At 22.6% G+C, this 18,903-nt stretch overlaps 2 protein-coding genes across 11 annotated transcripts in view; both read right to left on the minus strand.

Annotated features, from left to right (window-relative positions):
- Positions 1–5,367, minus strand: part of LOC108000152 (uncharacterized) — a 36,972-nt gene extending 31,605 nt beyond the window's left edge. For both annotated transcript variants that reach the window (XM_017060354.3, XM_017060353.3), the window contains exon 1: positions 5,048–5,367. In XM_017060354.3, the coding sequence (XP_016915843.1) occupies positions 5,048–5,135 (88 nt within the window). In that variant the 5' untranslated portion in view covers positions 5,136–5,367. The remainder of the gene's footprint in view (positions 1–5,047) is intronic.
- Positions 5,368–8,956: 3,589 nt separating this feature from the next.
- LOC108000143 (uncharacterized protein CG5098) lies at positions 8,957–18,844 on the minus strand. Of its 9 annotated transcripts, none has more exons than XM_062081625.1 (8): positions 16,129–18,844; positions 14,900–15,094; positions 13,492–14,700; positions 11,305–13,416; positions 10,952–11,133; positions 10,538–10,856; positions 10,226–10,435; positions 8,957–9,875 (listed from the first exon to the last, which is right to left on the minus strand). In XM_062081625.1, exons 1-7 carry the CDS (start codon positions 16,271–16,273, stop codon positions 10,233–10,235), a joined length of 4,365 nt encoding a protein of 1,454 aa, XP_061937609.1. In that variant the 5' UTR covers positions 16,274–18,844; the 3' UTR covers positions 8,957–9,875; positions 10,226–10,232. The 9 variants fall into 9 exon arrangements, with proteins under 9 accessions (XP_061937609.1, XP_061937611.1, XP_016915827.1 ...); XM_062081627.1 differs by having other exon boundaries at positions 18,271–18,830; XM_017060338.3 differs by having other exon boundaries at positions 16,125–18,807.
- Positions 18,845–18,903: the final 59 nt, after the last annotated feature.

The following is an 18,903-nucleotide window of genomic DNA, read 5'->3' on the forward strand; positions in this document are numbered from 1 at the left end:
TATATATAAAAATCATAGAAAAATAAAAAGAATATAGGTGTAATCATTATTTTTATTAAATTGTGAAATATATATATATATATTTTAAATATAATTATTATGAATTACTGTGAAATATTAAATATTTTAAATTGAAAAAATATATTTTCAATTTATACCAAAAATATATTTTCAACATACTTTATTTTCAATTATGTAAGCAATTTACGAATAATTGTACTCTATGATTCAAGATAAATATTTTATTTAAGGAAAGATCATTAAAAAATATAAAAACTTATATATCCGTTAATATATATTTATAAAAAATAAAACATAATTGATAAAAGTCATAAACAATATTTTTTTTATTTTCACGAATAAAAATCATTTTAGAATTCCTTTCAAAAGGAATACCTACCATATTTATAATGACATTTTTTTCAATAAAAAATGCAATAAAGCTTCCATAGAATTTTAGAAACCAAAAAATTTAAAAAAAATTAAATATGCTTACTAATATTTTATTCTATTATTTGATATTTTTTAATCAAAATTTAAATAGTAAATAGGATATTCAAATATAAAATTTCTTCCCCTATGTTCAAATAAATTTATCATTAAGTTATATGAAAAAAAATTAAACAATAAAATAAAATTTTTCCAAAAGTATATGAAAAGAATCTTCTTTTTAATTTATATATGCATATTTAAAATTCATATGTATCTTATCCTTTTCTTGACTTTAATTCTTTTGTATTTAAATATATATGTAACTTTGCGGACAATCTAATATTAACTTCAAGAATTTAAATTACTAAAGCAATATTCAAGCATTATACGATATCAAATAATGAATTTCTAACATTATGTCTTTAACTTCTTGAAGAATAATGAATTCAATAAAAGTTATGAATGTAACTAGTGAATTCATTTATATCTGGTGAAAACAATTAACATAATTAATGGATTTATATGAATGAAAAATTAAATTTCGGACATTAAGTGGAATTTATTCATCTACTTCTTTATTAATCTTATTTGAAATATTATGATATACATATATATATATATATATATTTAGAATTTAGAATTATTTATCAAAAATACGAATAAATAACGAAATTATTTATTATTTAAAATTATCTACTATTATTTTAAATAAATAAATTTTTATATCATAATGTAAATATATTGAAAATATTGATTTGAAATATTTATTATTATTTATTATTTCAATTTGAAATAAAATTTATCTAGATATGCTAATATTAAAAAAATCGGAAATTTTTAAATCATTACAACTATGTTAGAAGTGATTGCAAATGATTTGCTTTTAGAAGGTTTCATGTATACTTCTATCTTAGAAATATTTATACCTTTCCCCTACATCTATGCTCTTGTGCATAATGGTAGTACGTCCTGGTCAGGGCCGGTGAGCACAGCCTTATTTAACATAGAGCCTGCATACAACGGAATTTCAATGTAAAAGCGATCCTCATCTCCTTTCACTTGCACAAACAAGTTAATATTGGTTTAATATCATTTAACTTATTTAATAATGAACACCTTTAGTATTCGATTTATTTCTTTTTTTTTTCGAACATATAATTTACAATAATTTTAATTTTTGAAATTTTTTATTTTTATTTGATTATAACAAAGATTTGTATGATTTATAATCAAGTTCATTTTAATCGATAACGAGATTTAACATTAATCAATATAAAAATAAATTTGATGAACATATATTTTTTAAAAATTTTTTAAAAATCTTTTATATGATTTTATATAATTTATGTAATTTTTGAATTTGAGTTACTATAATCAAATTTTCGTAAAATTTTTAATCTAATTTAAATTTTATATTCATTTCATATTGAGTTTATTTATTGCAGATGTTAATTTGTAACCAAATTTATTTTAAATTTATTTTAATAAAAAGCAGGTAGAGATTTTGTCGAATATTATTTAAATTTTCATATAATTTGAAATTAATTAGACAATAAATATTATATATATATAACTGACGTCATTGTAATGATAATTTTAACAAAATTTTTAATTATGTGATTTTAATTTTTTAAAAATTTAAAAAAAATTTTTTTTTAAAAATTTGCAATTCACTGGAGATTTTAATTTTTGAAATTAAAGATTTTCAATTCATATTCAGAGGTTTACATGATTTAAAGTCAAATTTATTAATTAGCATAACTGATAAAAATTTTGCAAAATAAAATATTAAAATCTTTTTCATAAATTGTATTAATCTTAATTAAATAATAATAAAAATTTATAAATATAGTTATATTTTTAATACATTATTATATTTCAAACTTTACTTATTTTTAATTAAATATATTTATTATTTATAATTTTAATTAACATTATATATTATATATACACAAATACATTTAGAATATTTTAAACATTAAATTTTTATTTAAATTGTATGTTTTATTTTTCGAAATATAATATAAAGTTTATTTGTGCACAAAATTGTAAACAAAATTGTAAAATTGTAACTAATTGCTGGTATAATTTCTTTAGTTCAAAGTTTAAGTTAAATGAAATAAAATTAAAATTAAAATCGATAAAATATGGTATACATAAAGTGCAATCAAAAAGAAATAAGATTGTGTTAAGAAAATTTTTAATTTAAACTAATTTAAATATCTATATTAATTCTATATTAATTAATATAATATTAATTATTCTTATTATATTAATTCCACGATTTCACTTCTATTTATTTTAAATATATTCTAAAAGTCTTTCTTTTCAATTGTATAAAAGATCTTTTGCAATTCAATTTGAATTTTTTTATCAATTATCAATTTTTACATTAAAATAATATAAATATTTTTATGAATAAAATAAACAATTATTTTAGAACTTTTTTATTGACAAAATTTAATTTGATTTATTTTTTCATATTCGAGAATGAAATTAATGAGATATTTTGTATATCTATATTTAAGAAAATTTAAAATGAATTGTAAGAAGTATGTTATAGGAAATGTATGTTATATGTGATAGGAAATAAAAATTATTTCAGTGTAAAAAGAAGATCATTTTGAAAAAAAATGGAAATTAAATTTACATTAATTTATTATATACAAAATATAAATATAGTTTAATTTAAGATTTAAAATAATTTGATTTAATATATATATCTTATAAAATTAAAAAATATTCATATATTTAGTTGAATTTTATACAGACAAATAATATTCAAACAAAAATTATTTCAAATATTAGTCTATTATTTACAAATAATATGAAAATTAAATTTTAATAATGTGCAATCAGAATAGTACAAAAAATAGAAGAATTTGAAAGTCAAACAAATATTTGTACATTTGTAATTTTAAATTCTATTTTCTAAATTTTGATTCTATTAATAAAAAAATTATAAAAAATTCATTTGCGAATATTTCCGATATTGAACAACATTAAAGAAAATTATGTATTCCCAATTTATATGAAATATTTTATATTTTGCTAAAATATATACATATATATTATATTATTATGTTTTATATATATATTGTATTATTACGTATATGTATTATATTTATATATATGTATATATCAAAGAGAAAAATTTTTTTTTTAATTATTTAGAAAATGAACACATTCTCGACTTAAATCGTTTTTTAAGTAAAAATCAACATTTTAAATAATTTTTTTTATATATATTATTTATTTCTATGCCATCATCGTTTTTAGTTTAAGTTTTTAAGTTAATTTACAAAAAATTTTAAGTGTTATTAAATTGATTTTGCCTTTAAGTATGTGACAGCGTATGCGTCAGTATGCCAACTATCCCTTATCAACAGTTTATATAAACACATCGAACAGGACAATCGGCATCTAATACAATGTACAACGGCTACATTGAATTATGGTTACATTTATTTAGTATCTATTCATTATGAGATTGGTCATTATAATATTGGACAAAATAGATATTTAAGTATGGGATTAATATCACTATTACTATCAAAATTTATTTTAAAAATTATTTTATATTTTATTTTTGCATTTTTGCATGTGGATTCGAAAGAATCTAAAAAAATGCCGAAATTAAAAAATTTAATCCAAACAAAACTTATAATATTATTTGCAAATAACATTTAAACAATATAATTAAAAAACAATTTATAATCATGTAATCATACAATTAAAAATATTTTCTTATATATTTTATTAATATAAAATAATATTATATATTATATATTAAATAAAAAGAATAATTCAAGAATATTAATAAAAAGTGAAATTAAATTTTATATAATATTTAAATTTTTAATTATTATTTTAATTTAAATATTATATAAGCAAAATGCAATTAGTATTAAATAGTAATTCTATGAATAATTAATACAATAATTAATGATAATAGAATAAATATAAAATGAAGGAACAAAATTGATACGAAAGAAGGATTTCTGGTATAATGCGCTTACAAATTATCATTGTATAATAATTAATTTCAAGATGAAATAGACCGATTATTTGTGTTTCAAATGCAATAAAACAAAATACAAATATAATAACATATATAGTAACATGATATATAGATTAATATATTCAGATCTAATAAACACATGATTAAAATTTAATTAAAAAATATAATTTAAAAAGCAATATTATATATTGAGTAAAAAAAAAATAAAATTTAAATTATTTAAAATAAGATTAAAATATCTTATCTTCCATTTTTATTTAATTTATATTTCTAAACATAATATATAAATATTATTATTATGTATACATTATTATGTATATATTTATAATACATATATACATATAATATTACAAATTTAATTATAAATTAAAATTTAAAAAGTAAGAGAAAAATATTGACAGATATTTGATTAATCTTTAAAAGTTATTAATTTATATACTATAAAGAAGTTTTATAAAGTATAAAATCAAAATATTAATTGTCAAAAAATATAAATAAAAATCAGTTAAATATGATAGATTAGAATATCCACGTGTTTTTGATGTAACATGATGATGAAAACACCATACAAAAGATATAGAAAATTTTCATTACCTTGTAATTCGTTATCAGCTTGCGTATAATCCAAAGTGCAAAAGAAAAGTACCGCACTAAATTTCACTAGTATTGATAAATTACCCATTTTGAGTCGACATAATTTCTATGTCGATGCAAAAGTCACAAAACTTCATGAAAACTTGAGCATCATATGAACACTGCACAACAAACTCATATCTCACCGCAGTCAGTAACATACTGAAGAAACGAATCCTACTAGAAAGTGGGAAGACTTTCTCATTCCCTGACCAATGACAGGAAGATTAAAACCATTGATATATTAGGGATAAGACACAACATTGCATGTCTTTCTTTAAATTTCGAGATGGCGCACTAAGCGCAATATATAATTTCGCATGCGTATATTTAAATTTTACTTTATATACAAACATATAAGTAATAAATTAAGTTTAAACGCGAAGAATTTTGTTGTGAATACATATTTTTATATTACTTTATATTTTTTATAACAAATATAATTCATGTTTATATTAAAGAAAAGTCAAATAATGAATAATTGAAAACATTTTTTTCATTAAAATCAAAAATAATAATTATAGCATAATAATTTTATAAAATATGTAATTTATAATATGGTTATCATATAATATAATCTACATTTTTCCAAAATAGCAATTTTTTATGAGCAAAAATATTAAATATTTTTTGTTAATGAATATGAATTTATAATTGTAGATTATAAATTAATAACTGTAATAATATTCATAATATATAAAAATTTAATAAATATATATATAATATATACATATAAAAATAAACAATAAATAAGTCGTTTTCTTCATATTTATATAGTTTTATTAAAAGAATATCATCCTATAATAATAAAACAAAATACTTATTATTATTATATAATATTTATATTTTATAGTCTAGTATGAATCATTATAAATCATATATATATCATTATAAATTATATATTAAAAGAAAAAATAAATTAATATTTTAAACAAAGTATTTTTACGATTCACACTAAAAATACGAATATCTAATAATCATATTTAACATAAATTTTTATAAATCTTTTTACAAATATATCGTGTTATGTAAATAGTGATATATAATCAATTTTTAAATAAATTTCAAACATCTTTATAAAATAAAATATTGAAAATTATTTAATTTTCGTAATATTTTATATTATACATCATATAGAAAATATAATGTCACAAAAGTAAAATGATTACAATATATTTTTTTACTTATTTTTTTTTCTTCATTTTAAACGCATTTTTTATAGTTTATTAATAAAAACTTTTTTCTAAACTAAAAATATAATTTAATTGTAAATTTCTGTTTATAAATCATTTTGAATTGAAATAAAAAGACTCTTAATCTATTTTAATGATTAAGTAAAAAAATATTTTATTAAAAATATTATTGTGCTATATATGAAATAAGATAACTATAATATTATTTTGATAGATATCATGTTTAAATATTAATACAAAAAACAGAATATAATAACAAAAAAAGAAAACTGTAACTCATTGGTGCCATCGCAATTTAAAAGTATATATTTTAGTTATAGATTTACTATATTTAAATATATATACAAAGATTTCATTACGCTTTATAACAAAAAAGAATTAAATATTACGAATTAAAATAATACTATTCTTTTTATATTATTATATACGTAAAACTTTGCATTATGCAATCGAAATTGTGTATTCTTTGTACATATTCTTTCACATAATTTTTCCTTACTTTATTTTGATTAATGGAGTTAAATTTGGTACAAGAATTTAATTTCACAATTTTTTTTTAAATTTTGTACATTCATAAATTTTATTTATATAAGGGCTATTTTGAAATTGTTTGTAGTTATTCCGATTTATGACTTATATCATGTATTTTATTATTCATTATATTTATATTACACAAAAATGTATACTTAGTTATATTATTGTATCGATTTCAAATACATTCCGCGAATTTCTTTCTATTATTTGATATTACTAAATAGATTAAAAAAAAAATCAATATTTTTTTTTTCTTTCTATTAATTACTAATATTAAGCCAGGTCACAGAAAATATATATAACTACAATAGTTTCCGAAAATAAATATAGAAAGAAACGAAAAAGGATAGAATAAAAAGGAAAAAAAAATTGTAACTAAATTAGATTCAAAAAATATGAAGGAAAAAAATAAAAATACCTATTAATTTTTTAATATTACATAATTGTTTTTGCTACTTTCAATTCACGAACATTACTACGTTATTTCTCTCATTATATATCACGATGTGACAATTTTATTTTACAGATCTATTTTACAAATTACTTAGGCATTGTAATATTCAAATTTTTTGCGCATTATTATTTCAGTGCTTTAAATTATTTCTTTCGCAATTTACAAACCAAATAAATTTAGCATTTATACAAGACAGATCATAAAAGATTTTTCTTATCACTTTCAAAATTAATTAAATTTAAGTGAACTATGCGTACAAAGAGAATTCTAGAATATTTAAAATTTTTGTAATATCCTGATTTATATCTTTCTCAATAGATTAAATATGTTTTATATATATATATATATATATATAATGACCTTACCATAAAATTGAACTGTACAAGAATATGTACTTATAATGTACTCTATGTACGCAAAGTTAAATTTAAAAAAAAAATATTACTGCAATTATTCATCACACCATTCAATCCAAAAATTATTTTGTATCACAAGTATTAATTATAGTTAATTATAGTTCCATCTAAGATAGAATTTTGTTTCTCTTTCATACATAATTATATAATATAAGCGTTTTATTTATAATTCAATTTTCTTATTAAACTCAGTAGCAGTATTTTTTGGCTATTTGTTTCTTTGTTTTTTATGTTACAAAGACTGCTCTTTACATATAAGTAATGAGCTCTGTCTTGAGGAATTTAAAAAAATCTAAATACGTTTACTTTTAAGTAAACTGTTTGTCTGATCTTATATTAAAACAGATATACTACAATTCTAAATAAAATGCATTTTTTACGTTCTTTGAATTCTTTTTACAAGATATCTATTACTACATATGACATATATATACAAATAATCTTTTTTTTTGACAACTATTTTTTGTATTTATATAACTAATAATTAAAAATGATTATTCTTATTTTGCCATACTTTATGTTGTGAGAGGAGGAATGGCAAATCATTTTTTAATATTTGCTGATGTGTGTACGGGTGTGTGTGTGTGTGTGTGCGCGCGCGCGTGTGTGTGTGCGTGTGTGTGTGTGTGTGTATACATTTTATATATATTACATATATATTACACACACAGGCGCGCGCAGCATGCATATATATATATATATATATATATATATATCGCCTATTCAAAGTAATATTATATATACATTTTATTCTATATATATTTTTATACAATTTTCCTGCTTTTTACTATTTCTCCCTGATACATCAAGAGAATCAATATCATCAATTTATATTTTTTATTACAAAATCTTGATTCTTTTATATTCTTACAAAATTTGAAAACGACAATGACAATAATGGTAGCGCAAATGATTACAATAATAATAATATGAAAAAAATAATATAAATCAGTAATAATTATCATAAATTATATAATAATAAGTAGCAATTAATTTAATCATTAAATTGTATATATGCTATTAAATCTTAATCACTGGTTTCACACTCATAAATTATAATATACAATGAAATTATAATTGTCACATGCCAAAAAAAAGAGAAGATAATATTTCTGAAACAAATCTTCATTTTTTTTTAGATTATAACAATAGCTACATTTATTACAAGTGTTCTCTTTTCAAGTAAACATGTGAGCTCGTTCTCTTTAAATAAAAAAATGATTTCAATATGTAGCTATAAAATAGACAAGGTTAAGAAATAAAAGGAAATATATGAGCGAAAATCTATTTATTTACACCTACATGAGATTTATATGTCACAATTGATCTTCAAAAAATTATAATAGAAATAAGTATTATTACACTAATATTTTCCCGCAATAAAGAACATTAACTACACATGCTTACTAAAGCAATATGATTTTAAAAAACAAAAAAATATTTTTCTATGATTGAAATTGTATAATAATATAATAGTCATTTTTCACATAAGAACTTTGTTATTTACAGGTGATTTCTTACATTCACAGGAGAACACTTGTCTATATGTTTCTTATCCACACTTCTTTCGAAACGTGTCAAGAGTCTTCAAATTCCATCAATTTAATTGATTAATAATCCATCCCATTTTATATACACACATACAACTTAGAAGAAATTCAGTGCTGTTTCATTCTTTTGTTGAATTATAATTTTTGTTCAAATTTTGATACAATATGCCCCATATTTTATTCCCGCGTACATGATGTTTTAGGGAAAAATTTGTTTTCAAATTTTATAAATATTAGTAAAAAAGCAAATACTTTTTTGATTAATATTGTTCCTCAGCAACAATTCATCTATACTACAGATTTTAAATTAAAAATCTTCCTTTTACATTAGGTCGAAAAGGCCACTGTTCAAGGCCACAGGCCAAGAAAATTAATTAAATTTAATTAACGAGAAGAACTTCCATGTCTTCATTTCCGTTAATTTCCATTTTCATTTTTAATTCTCAAGACAGTAACAGCATTCTCGTTTCAACATCTTGTACATTGGAAGATATTTCTGTCGAGCATATTGATATTTCGTGTATGCAAATTACAATACTTCTGTCCTTTATACATTTAACATTTTTACTTTCACACTTCAAACACACTTATGCATCGAATGATGCAAAGCGTAATTTCAAAACGTCTCAAAATTATTAAATGCTGAAAAATATAAATTAATAATTAGATTTAAAATTGAGAGATAAAATTGATTAGAGATAAAATTGAAATTAGAATTCAATTTTTTTCAATAAAATATATTAGTTATAATAAATAGTAAACAAAATATTAAACTGTTAAATATATCCCATTATATATATATATAAATATGTGAAGATGTTTTGTTTTACGCTTTGTTAATTTGAATGTATATTTTTATAACAAATTTGTTTTACAAATAAATTTGAATATAATTTTTATAACTATTAATCATCACTCGGTGCTCTAAATTAAAGCCATATATTGTAAAATACTGAATATTATTTCATAATAATCTATATAAGCAAACTCACCGAAGTTTCACGTAATCCGATGAAGGTTGCATTTCGGTATATACTGATTAGTATCCAAGTGCCAACCTTTTGTTAATGCACAGGGATAATGTGTAACAGCTTTACAACCACGTTTAACGCAACCAATATTTGCCCCTGTTAAACCACAAGAGTCACATATCGATTTTGCTGCATCCCACACAGCTTCTTGCAAACCTGTTACTCTCCCACCTATAATAATATTTTTTTTAGAATCTCATAATATCATATTTTTTTATATTTAATCAATTTTTTTTATAATAAACATTTATAAAGAAATTATTTTTGCTATACCTGCCATGTATACTCCAGCTGCCCAAACAGCACATTGTTCATGAAGCCAAACTTCCCAACGTTGTTCTTCTCCAGGGAGTATTGTCATTCCCGTAAACATGGCATTAGTGTTACTTTCAATGGAATTTCTTTTCTTTTTACCCATTTTTGCAGTAAATTGATCGGCTAAACCAGCATACCTCAAACTTCTTTTATTTTTGCCGCCTTTTTTCTGTTCTGTAGTAATTTCTTGTTCATCAGCAGAAAGAATTCCATCTTCTAAACGTTCTTTACCAATTAAATATGGTCCAAATAAATCACTCAAGACACCAGCTGGAACCTATAATTTAACAATATTATTTCTAAATCTTATGTATAATCAATAATTGAATTGAAAGATATTTAATACAAATACTTGAAAAAAAATACACATACAGTGTATGTTCCAGGTGCTATATGTGGACCAGCTAAATTAGGATGTGGTCGAGCTGGATCCCCAGGAATTACAGAATGAGGACCTTGTTTACAAAATACACAAACCCATGTCGAATCTGTTGTATGTGCATCATAACGCGATGATAATGTTGAACTAAAGAGACCCGCTCTACTGACTTTACCTATGCAAAATATATAACAAATTAAATTATAAATATATATTATTAATGAAATTATTTATTTATAAATATAATTATTATAAATATAATTATTTATAAATATAATTTATATTTATAAATAATTTATATCTATAAATATTCTTTTAAACAAATATTCAAATCAAAACTACATACCTCTATAGTCTAAATCGTTTTGATGACTGAGCCTCTTACTTCTTCCTGCATTACTATTTCCAATAGTCTTTCGTTTTTCTTTATTTTTTTCTTCTTCTTCTTCCCGTGGAGCATTAACTACCTGAATACTCAATGGGCTATCTCTTGGACCTTCAACATGAACTACTGGTCCACGAGATCTAATAGAACTTGCATTTGATCCAGAATCATATGCCATTTCTCTTATTCCATCTATTTTTACATTTTTTTTAGTCTTTTTCGAGGCGTCTTGCTTTTTTGAACTTTTAGAAACTTTTCTCTTTTTGATTTCTTTCTGAGGTATATCATTGCCAACAGTCCCAAAAATATTTTCAGATGATCTAGACATTTTTCGTTTACCTCCCTGAACTTTGGTTTTCTTCCCTTTCTTTCCAGATATTTTGGTATCGACAGTAGAAGAAACATCAGTGGGGTTTACATTTTGTGTCTCTTTTGTATGCAATATATTATTTTCCAAATTTTCAGTTTTTGTTGTACTGCCAGTTTGAAGATCGGATTCTGTAAGTTCTGATTTTGATTCTTCTTTTTTGACATCTGTCTCTGTCTCAACAATACCAGCAAACATTTTTTCAAGTTCTGATTCAACCTCATTAAATGGATTTGTATTATTTACAGATTTTGGACTTGTTACTTTTGAAAATTCAGTTGCATCATCACTAGATTTTCTTCTCACCCTTTGATTTGATGGAGTCGAACTAGGAGGTGTACTTTCACTACTTCTCCGCCTTCTAATAGGTTGATTTTCTTCACTTGTTTCTTCTATGCTTTCTTCAATTTTTTCAGATATTCTTTGTTCTATTGTGTCAATATTGTCTTCTAATTTTACAACTGGAGTTGTATTTGTTCTTTCTTCTGGTACTAGTTCACTTGTTCTAGCTTCTGATGGTTCTGTAGGTTCTAATTCCATATCTTCTACTTCTGTTTTAGAGTCTTTACTAAGTCGTACAGGTTTTTCTAGTTTTCTTTTTCTGCGTTGTTTAGTATTATCATTAGAATCATCATTGCTAAATGCTGGAGATACTACTTCATCTTCTCTATTTGGAGATTTCGATTTTTGTCTATCAGGGGACATACTTTTAACGCTCGAGCTATCTTTTTCTTCTACTGGCATTACAATAACAGATCCAATATTTTCTGCGCTACCAAGCTTTTTATTTCCACCTTCTAATTTTTCTAATAGAGAATCTACACCTTTTTTACCTCTTTTTGGCAAATTTTTAGGTGATCTAACATTTGTCTCTTCAATTTTTTTATCTCGTTCTGAAGATGATTCTCTTTTTGGACTATCTGTTACATCTTTATCCATTCTAGATGTAAGGTTTACAATAACAGGTAGAACATTTCTTGGCACTTGTGCAATAACACTTAAAGTATCTTTATTTTTTGTAACTTCAAGTTCTTTCTTTTCTGGAATTACCCTTTCAATTGTTACACTAGGTGGTAAATTTATAACTTTTTGCGTAAAATTATCGACATTCATTTCCTTAATCTTATCATGAAGATTTGCCACTCCTTTTAAATTGCTTTCAAAATTTTTTACTGTTATTTTAGGTGTTGTAACTTCTTTAGTTGAAAGTGAAACTGGTTCACTAACTGAATTAGGTGTTGGAACCGATGAACTGATTCCACTATCAGACGAAGTTTCTCCATTTAGAGGTATTGGAGGAGAAATAATATTTCCATTTCTACTACCTTTATCTACATTTCTTGCAGTTAAACTTATTGGAATATCTTGAGGTATTCGAGAGTAGTTTTCAGGAATAATTTCAGATGTGGAAGATAAATCTAATGTATTTTGTGAACCTGGTGAGTTTCTATACTGATTTTGGTTCTGCCTATTATCTACCAACATTTGTAAACTAAACAAAGGATTTCCTGGAGTATTGGCTGGAGTTACAGTCTTTGATGGAACAGTTGGTGTATGCCATGTTGGAGGTGCTTGAGTATGTGCAAGTTGTGGTGTAAGTTGTGATGTTATATGAGATGCTCTTGCCATAGATGGGTGTGTATAAAATCCTGCTGGACTTAATGCAGCACCTGATAAAGCTGTTGGATGAATATTCAAACCTGAAACTATAAAAATTATTTTTAACAAAAAAAATTGTTTTGTTTTATATTATATATCTTAAAAACATTTAAAAATATTACCTTGACTTTGTGCCATTGTAAGATGATTCCAAACCGTCTGAGGAGGAGGAGTACCAACCGGAGGTCGGCTATGACCTGGATATTGTCCTGACATTTCGAAATCCTCCCAATTAATTAATATTGATTTGCAAGCACTCGCAAAATGTGTGTGCTTTGATTTATTTATCTGTTCGTCTGAAGATTCACTTTTAATACCTGTATTTTTGACATTCAGATATGAATGTATATAAGAAAGATCTTTATTTTTCTTTTCACATAGAAGTAATGATGTTTTATCATTCAAATGTTTATCAAGAGCAAGAAAACTTTCTTGCTCTAAATATTTATTTAGTACACAATCTGAGTTTGTTTCTAAATTTTTACATAATTTATGTTTTGGAGTTTTAAGTAATGTTTTGTCAATTTTTATGTTAGAAGATATCTCATTTAGATCTGAGAATTTTAATAAACCATAATCTATTTCCTTGTACTTTGTAATGTAACAATTTTCTATGTTATTGGAATGATTTATTTGATTTGAAATGGCACAGTCCTTTATAGATACTTTTATATCTGTAAAATTACAAAGTTTTTTGTTATCTTCACTCTGTTTATTACAACAATTTTTGTTATCTTCCAAATTTTTTACTAAATTAAGTGGCTTATCTTCCTCAGAACCACAAAGAAGATTATAAGTATTTTTATATTGTTCCAAAATTTTAGACAAAGTCTTGTACTGTGTAATATTTTGTATATTTGATTGTTCCGACAAACAAGTAAAACAATCAGAAACTTTATGATAATGCTCAATTTCTTTCTTTGCTTCAGGTAAATTTTCAATTTTATTTTTACAAAATGAATAAATGATTGTGTCTTTGTTAGTATTCAATAAATTAGTTGTTTTTATTTTATTATCGTCACTATGACAGGTACTACAATGTTCCTTATGGTTTTTAAGCACAAGTTCTGAGAATTCTGATAAGCATTTATCAGTTATATCTTTCTGTATATCAGAATTTGTTATTTTATTATTGTTTATAGGTTGTATGAAATTTATAAACTGATTAACATAAGATAAATCTAAATCTGATGCATTTATATTTTCTTCCTTGTGACGTAAATCATATACATCAGGCACATCACTATGTGCTACCAATTCTTGTATATAATCCCACTGCATGAAATTATTTGATAGCGCCCATTTTGGCGCAACTCCAAGTATAAATGGCCCTGTAAACAAATATTATCATTAAAAATTGACTTCAATCATAACTTATTTTATAATGAAGAATTTAAAAAATTATATATTAAACAAATTTTTAAATACAAATATTTAAAAAAATAAATAATATTTAAAAAATTACATAAAAATAAATTTCCTTTTTTATAATAAATTGTATGTGAAAGAGGTGCTAAAAATTATGTTTACCATTACTGGGAATAGTCCATATGTTTTGACAATTCACACCATAATGCTGATATAAAATATTTACGCTTTGTTCATTAATATTCATTAATGATATATATTGTGTGCAATAATATTGACAATTATTTAATGAATTATATAAATCAGAAGTTTTGGCCGTTCCTCCTTGTAATATATAATTATAAATATTTTCTATTTCTGAAATTATTATAAGAAAACATACTATATTAGTAATAATTAACACAAAAATATAAGATATAAATCAGAACTTTTGGCCATTTCTTTTTGAAATATTATTAACATAATATTATAATTACAAATATTTTCTATTTCTGAAATTATTATAAAAAAATATAAAATAATTAAATATTTATTTTTTACTATATTCATAATAAAGAAATATAAATAAAAATATCAAATTAATATAAATATAAAATTATAACTTCTTGATATTCTGTAACAATTCATATAATTGCATAAATTTGTAGAATATAAAAAATTTATTTATTTAATTTTAATTAAATTAATTTACTTAATTTTAAATTAAGTAAATTACTTAATTAAAAATTTTATATTAAAATATTTATATGTAATTTATGTATTTCACAAAGCGCAAATTCTTTTTGCAACAAAGTTTATGATATATTGCAATATTTACATTTTTTAATGGTGGTTGTCTTACAATTTTATAATTTTCAATATTATAAATGAATACCACTTTATTAATAGTTTTAATGTATTTGCATTTAAAAAAAATGTAAATATAATCCCAACTTCAAAAATTGATAAAAACCATTTGAAATTTGAAAAAACAATCTTATTTTATCAATAATTATATATAATTATATATTATATTATATATTATATTATATATATAATATATAATTATATATAAATTGAATACATAATTGAAAGTACCCCTTCACAATATGTTTAAATAATAAGAGATGTATAATTTATAAAATATAAATTAATTGAAGATCTGAGGATAAATTTTAAGAATAATGAAGAAAAATCACAGTATTTTGTCATTTGTGTCAACATTAATATATTCAACAATTTTAAAGCACTAAGTTAAGTTTATTTTGAAATTTTTTCATCATAGATTTATCATTATTTCTTTTAAAAAAACTAAACTATCACAATAGTATCGAAAAGAAATTCTAACGGTTTCCACAGAAGCACAACGTAAGTAATAACACTGTAAATGTTTCATAGCCGATGTTACCCACGAGGGAAGCGATGGACATGCGAATGTAACACTGTGTATTTCGATTTCTTCATCCAACGGCGTGGTAGCAGGATACAGTTCGTGTACTTTTTCGTGAATTCCAATGGCATGCAGTATGCGTACACGTACGACACTAGAGCACGCATATATACGAAGAAAGCATGTTAACCAAGCCGCGCATATACACCCATAGAAACACACGGATATTATGAATGTATACATATATAAATGACGTGCGTTGCGTGTGCACACGCCTATGCACGCACAACGTGCAAAGCGTGGAAAGAAGACATCTAACCCCGTAAACTTCACGCACATACACAACGAAACACCAAGCAAAGATGTAGTTCCCGCACCTAGCAGTATCGTCGATAACGCGCGAGCCGCGCGTGCCGACACGCGGAACAATGTGCACTTATTCAAAAATTGCAAGTTCCGCGCGATCTCTATCTAACGCCCAAATATCTTACTCCCAGAACATTCTGATAATTGAAATTTTCACTTCATACACCAAGATCTAAGATCGACAGATTGCATGGTGCGCAAGATAGACGCGTTGCATTGTACCGGCACGCATGCACGCACGTACCATGCACAATTCAAGCAGCGCACACAACACCAACACCCCGACAAGACGTACGACACGGACATGGATGCCTCTTTCTTTCGCGTAAATCGATGGGCACATTCAATTTCACTGGCTTTTCCCGGTAGGCCTTTTATCGTAAAACATGCTACTGACGGTTGCTATAATTTTGACATAATCACGGGATTACCACGGGATACGCACCTTCCGCACAGGGCCCTTGCCAGGGGCTGGCGAATTTACGATTTTTGGTCAAAAAATCGTCGGGGCATCAACCAAAGCAGAATTTCAACAATGGTGGCCGCTAGCGAGCCAGCCGCATGCAATGCTGACACCTCGCGGTGGCGGCGCGAATTACGTTTCTATCTTATTTCCTCTTTTACTAATTCTTTGCACTCACCGTTCACAATCATACATTCTACCTTACATATATGTATAATTCTTTTTGATGAATTATTATTACTACTATTTTTTCATATCAATGATCAACATATTTAATAACAGATTTTAAATTAAAAAATTATTATATTTGTTAAAATTTGTTTAAGCATATTATTTTAAATTATTTAACAAAAATAATCATATAAAATATATATGTATATTTTAAATTTATTTGTTAAATTAAATTTTACAAATAATATTTTCTCATTAATATAATATTAAATGATATTTAAATTTATTAAAATATATTTGTTAATAAATAATAAATATATTTGTATATAAATAATATATAAATATAATGTATTTAAAAATTATATATAAATAATAAAATTTAAAACATACATTTTAAAATCTTTTTTATAATTGTAAATTTTTTAAATTTTCGAAATATAAAATATAATTAATATTTTAAACACAATTTTATGTTTAAATTTTGTGTACTATCATATTTATTAATGATAGCATTAATGTTATTACATTATGTTAAATATTAATAATGTTATTATTAATAATTATTATATGAAAACTTGAAACTACCTTTATCATCAACTACATTCATGATCTATATCTATTAAATTATTTCTTTTTATTAGAATTCTACTCATATGTATATACTATATATCAAGAATTGCGCGTATAAATTTTAATTGAAAAATTTGATAATTCAAAAAATAAAATATATATATAATTAAAAATTTTTTATTAAAAATTTTAATATATAAGAAATTATCATTAATATAATATAAACTATATATTATTTTATTTGAATTAATAATTAGTTTCTTTTAAAAATTCGATATTTATATTTAGAAATAATTTTTTTATTATTTTTTATATTTTTCTTTTTATATATTAATTATCTATATTTTTAAATTTTATATAAAACAAAATTTTATATTAAACTTAAAATATATGTTTATAAAATATGTATATATATTATAAACAATAAATATTATTAGTTTTAAAAAAAGTTAATAATTAAAAAATTTTTATAAAAATATTTCTAAAGATACATAAAATTATTTATTTATAAAATATCATATAAAAATTAACAAATATTATTATATATTATATTTATAATTAAATTAAATTACGTCATTTAAAAAAAATACTTACCATATCCTGGCATTTCTTTTGTTATTATGTTTGATATTTTTTAGAATAGTTCGATGTAATTTTATAATAATAATTCACTATAATTAAGTCCTAATAATTAACAAATCTATGTTATATTGTTCCGTCAAATCTATATTGTTTCTGTTAACATCAAACGAATATTTTTCAAAAACCGCGGCGATATACATATACAAACATTTCTCTATGTACAGTATCGCTTCTACGTCTTTCTGGAATCTTCTTTGATAAATATATAAATTTATATAGTTAATAATCTTTATATTAGTTGCTATACGATTGAAATTTAAATATGTATTTTACACTATTGTTCATGTATCACACAATTATTTGTTTACATTTAAATACATGTTATTTACATTGTTTATTATCAAACAATTATAAAGTTGGAATAAATAGCTGTTTTTTGTTTATAATAATATAATTATAGTAATTAAACATATATATATTTTTTATTATAATTCAATTGTATATTTATATTTCTTTAAATGTACACTTATCGTCACGTAAACAAACATTATAGTGACGCAACCCGCCAAACGATACTAGCTATGAATTATATACATATATATATATGTATATATATGTATACTTGTATATGTATATGCATATATT

This window comes from Apis cerana, linkage group LG11, assembly GCF_029169275.1.
Source record: "Apis cerana isolate GH-2021 linkage group LG11, AcerK_1.0, whole genome shotgun sequence".
Lineage (NCBI taxonomy): Eukaryota > Metazoa > Arthropoda > Insecta > Hymenoptera > Apidae > Apis > Apis cerana.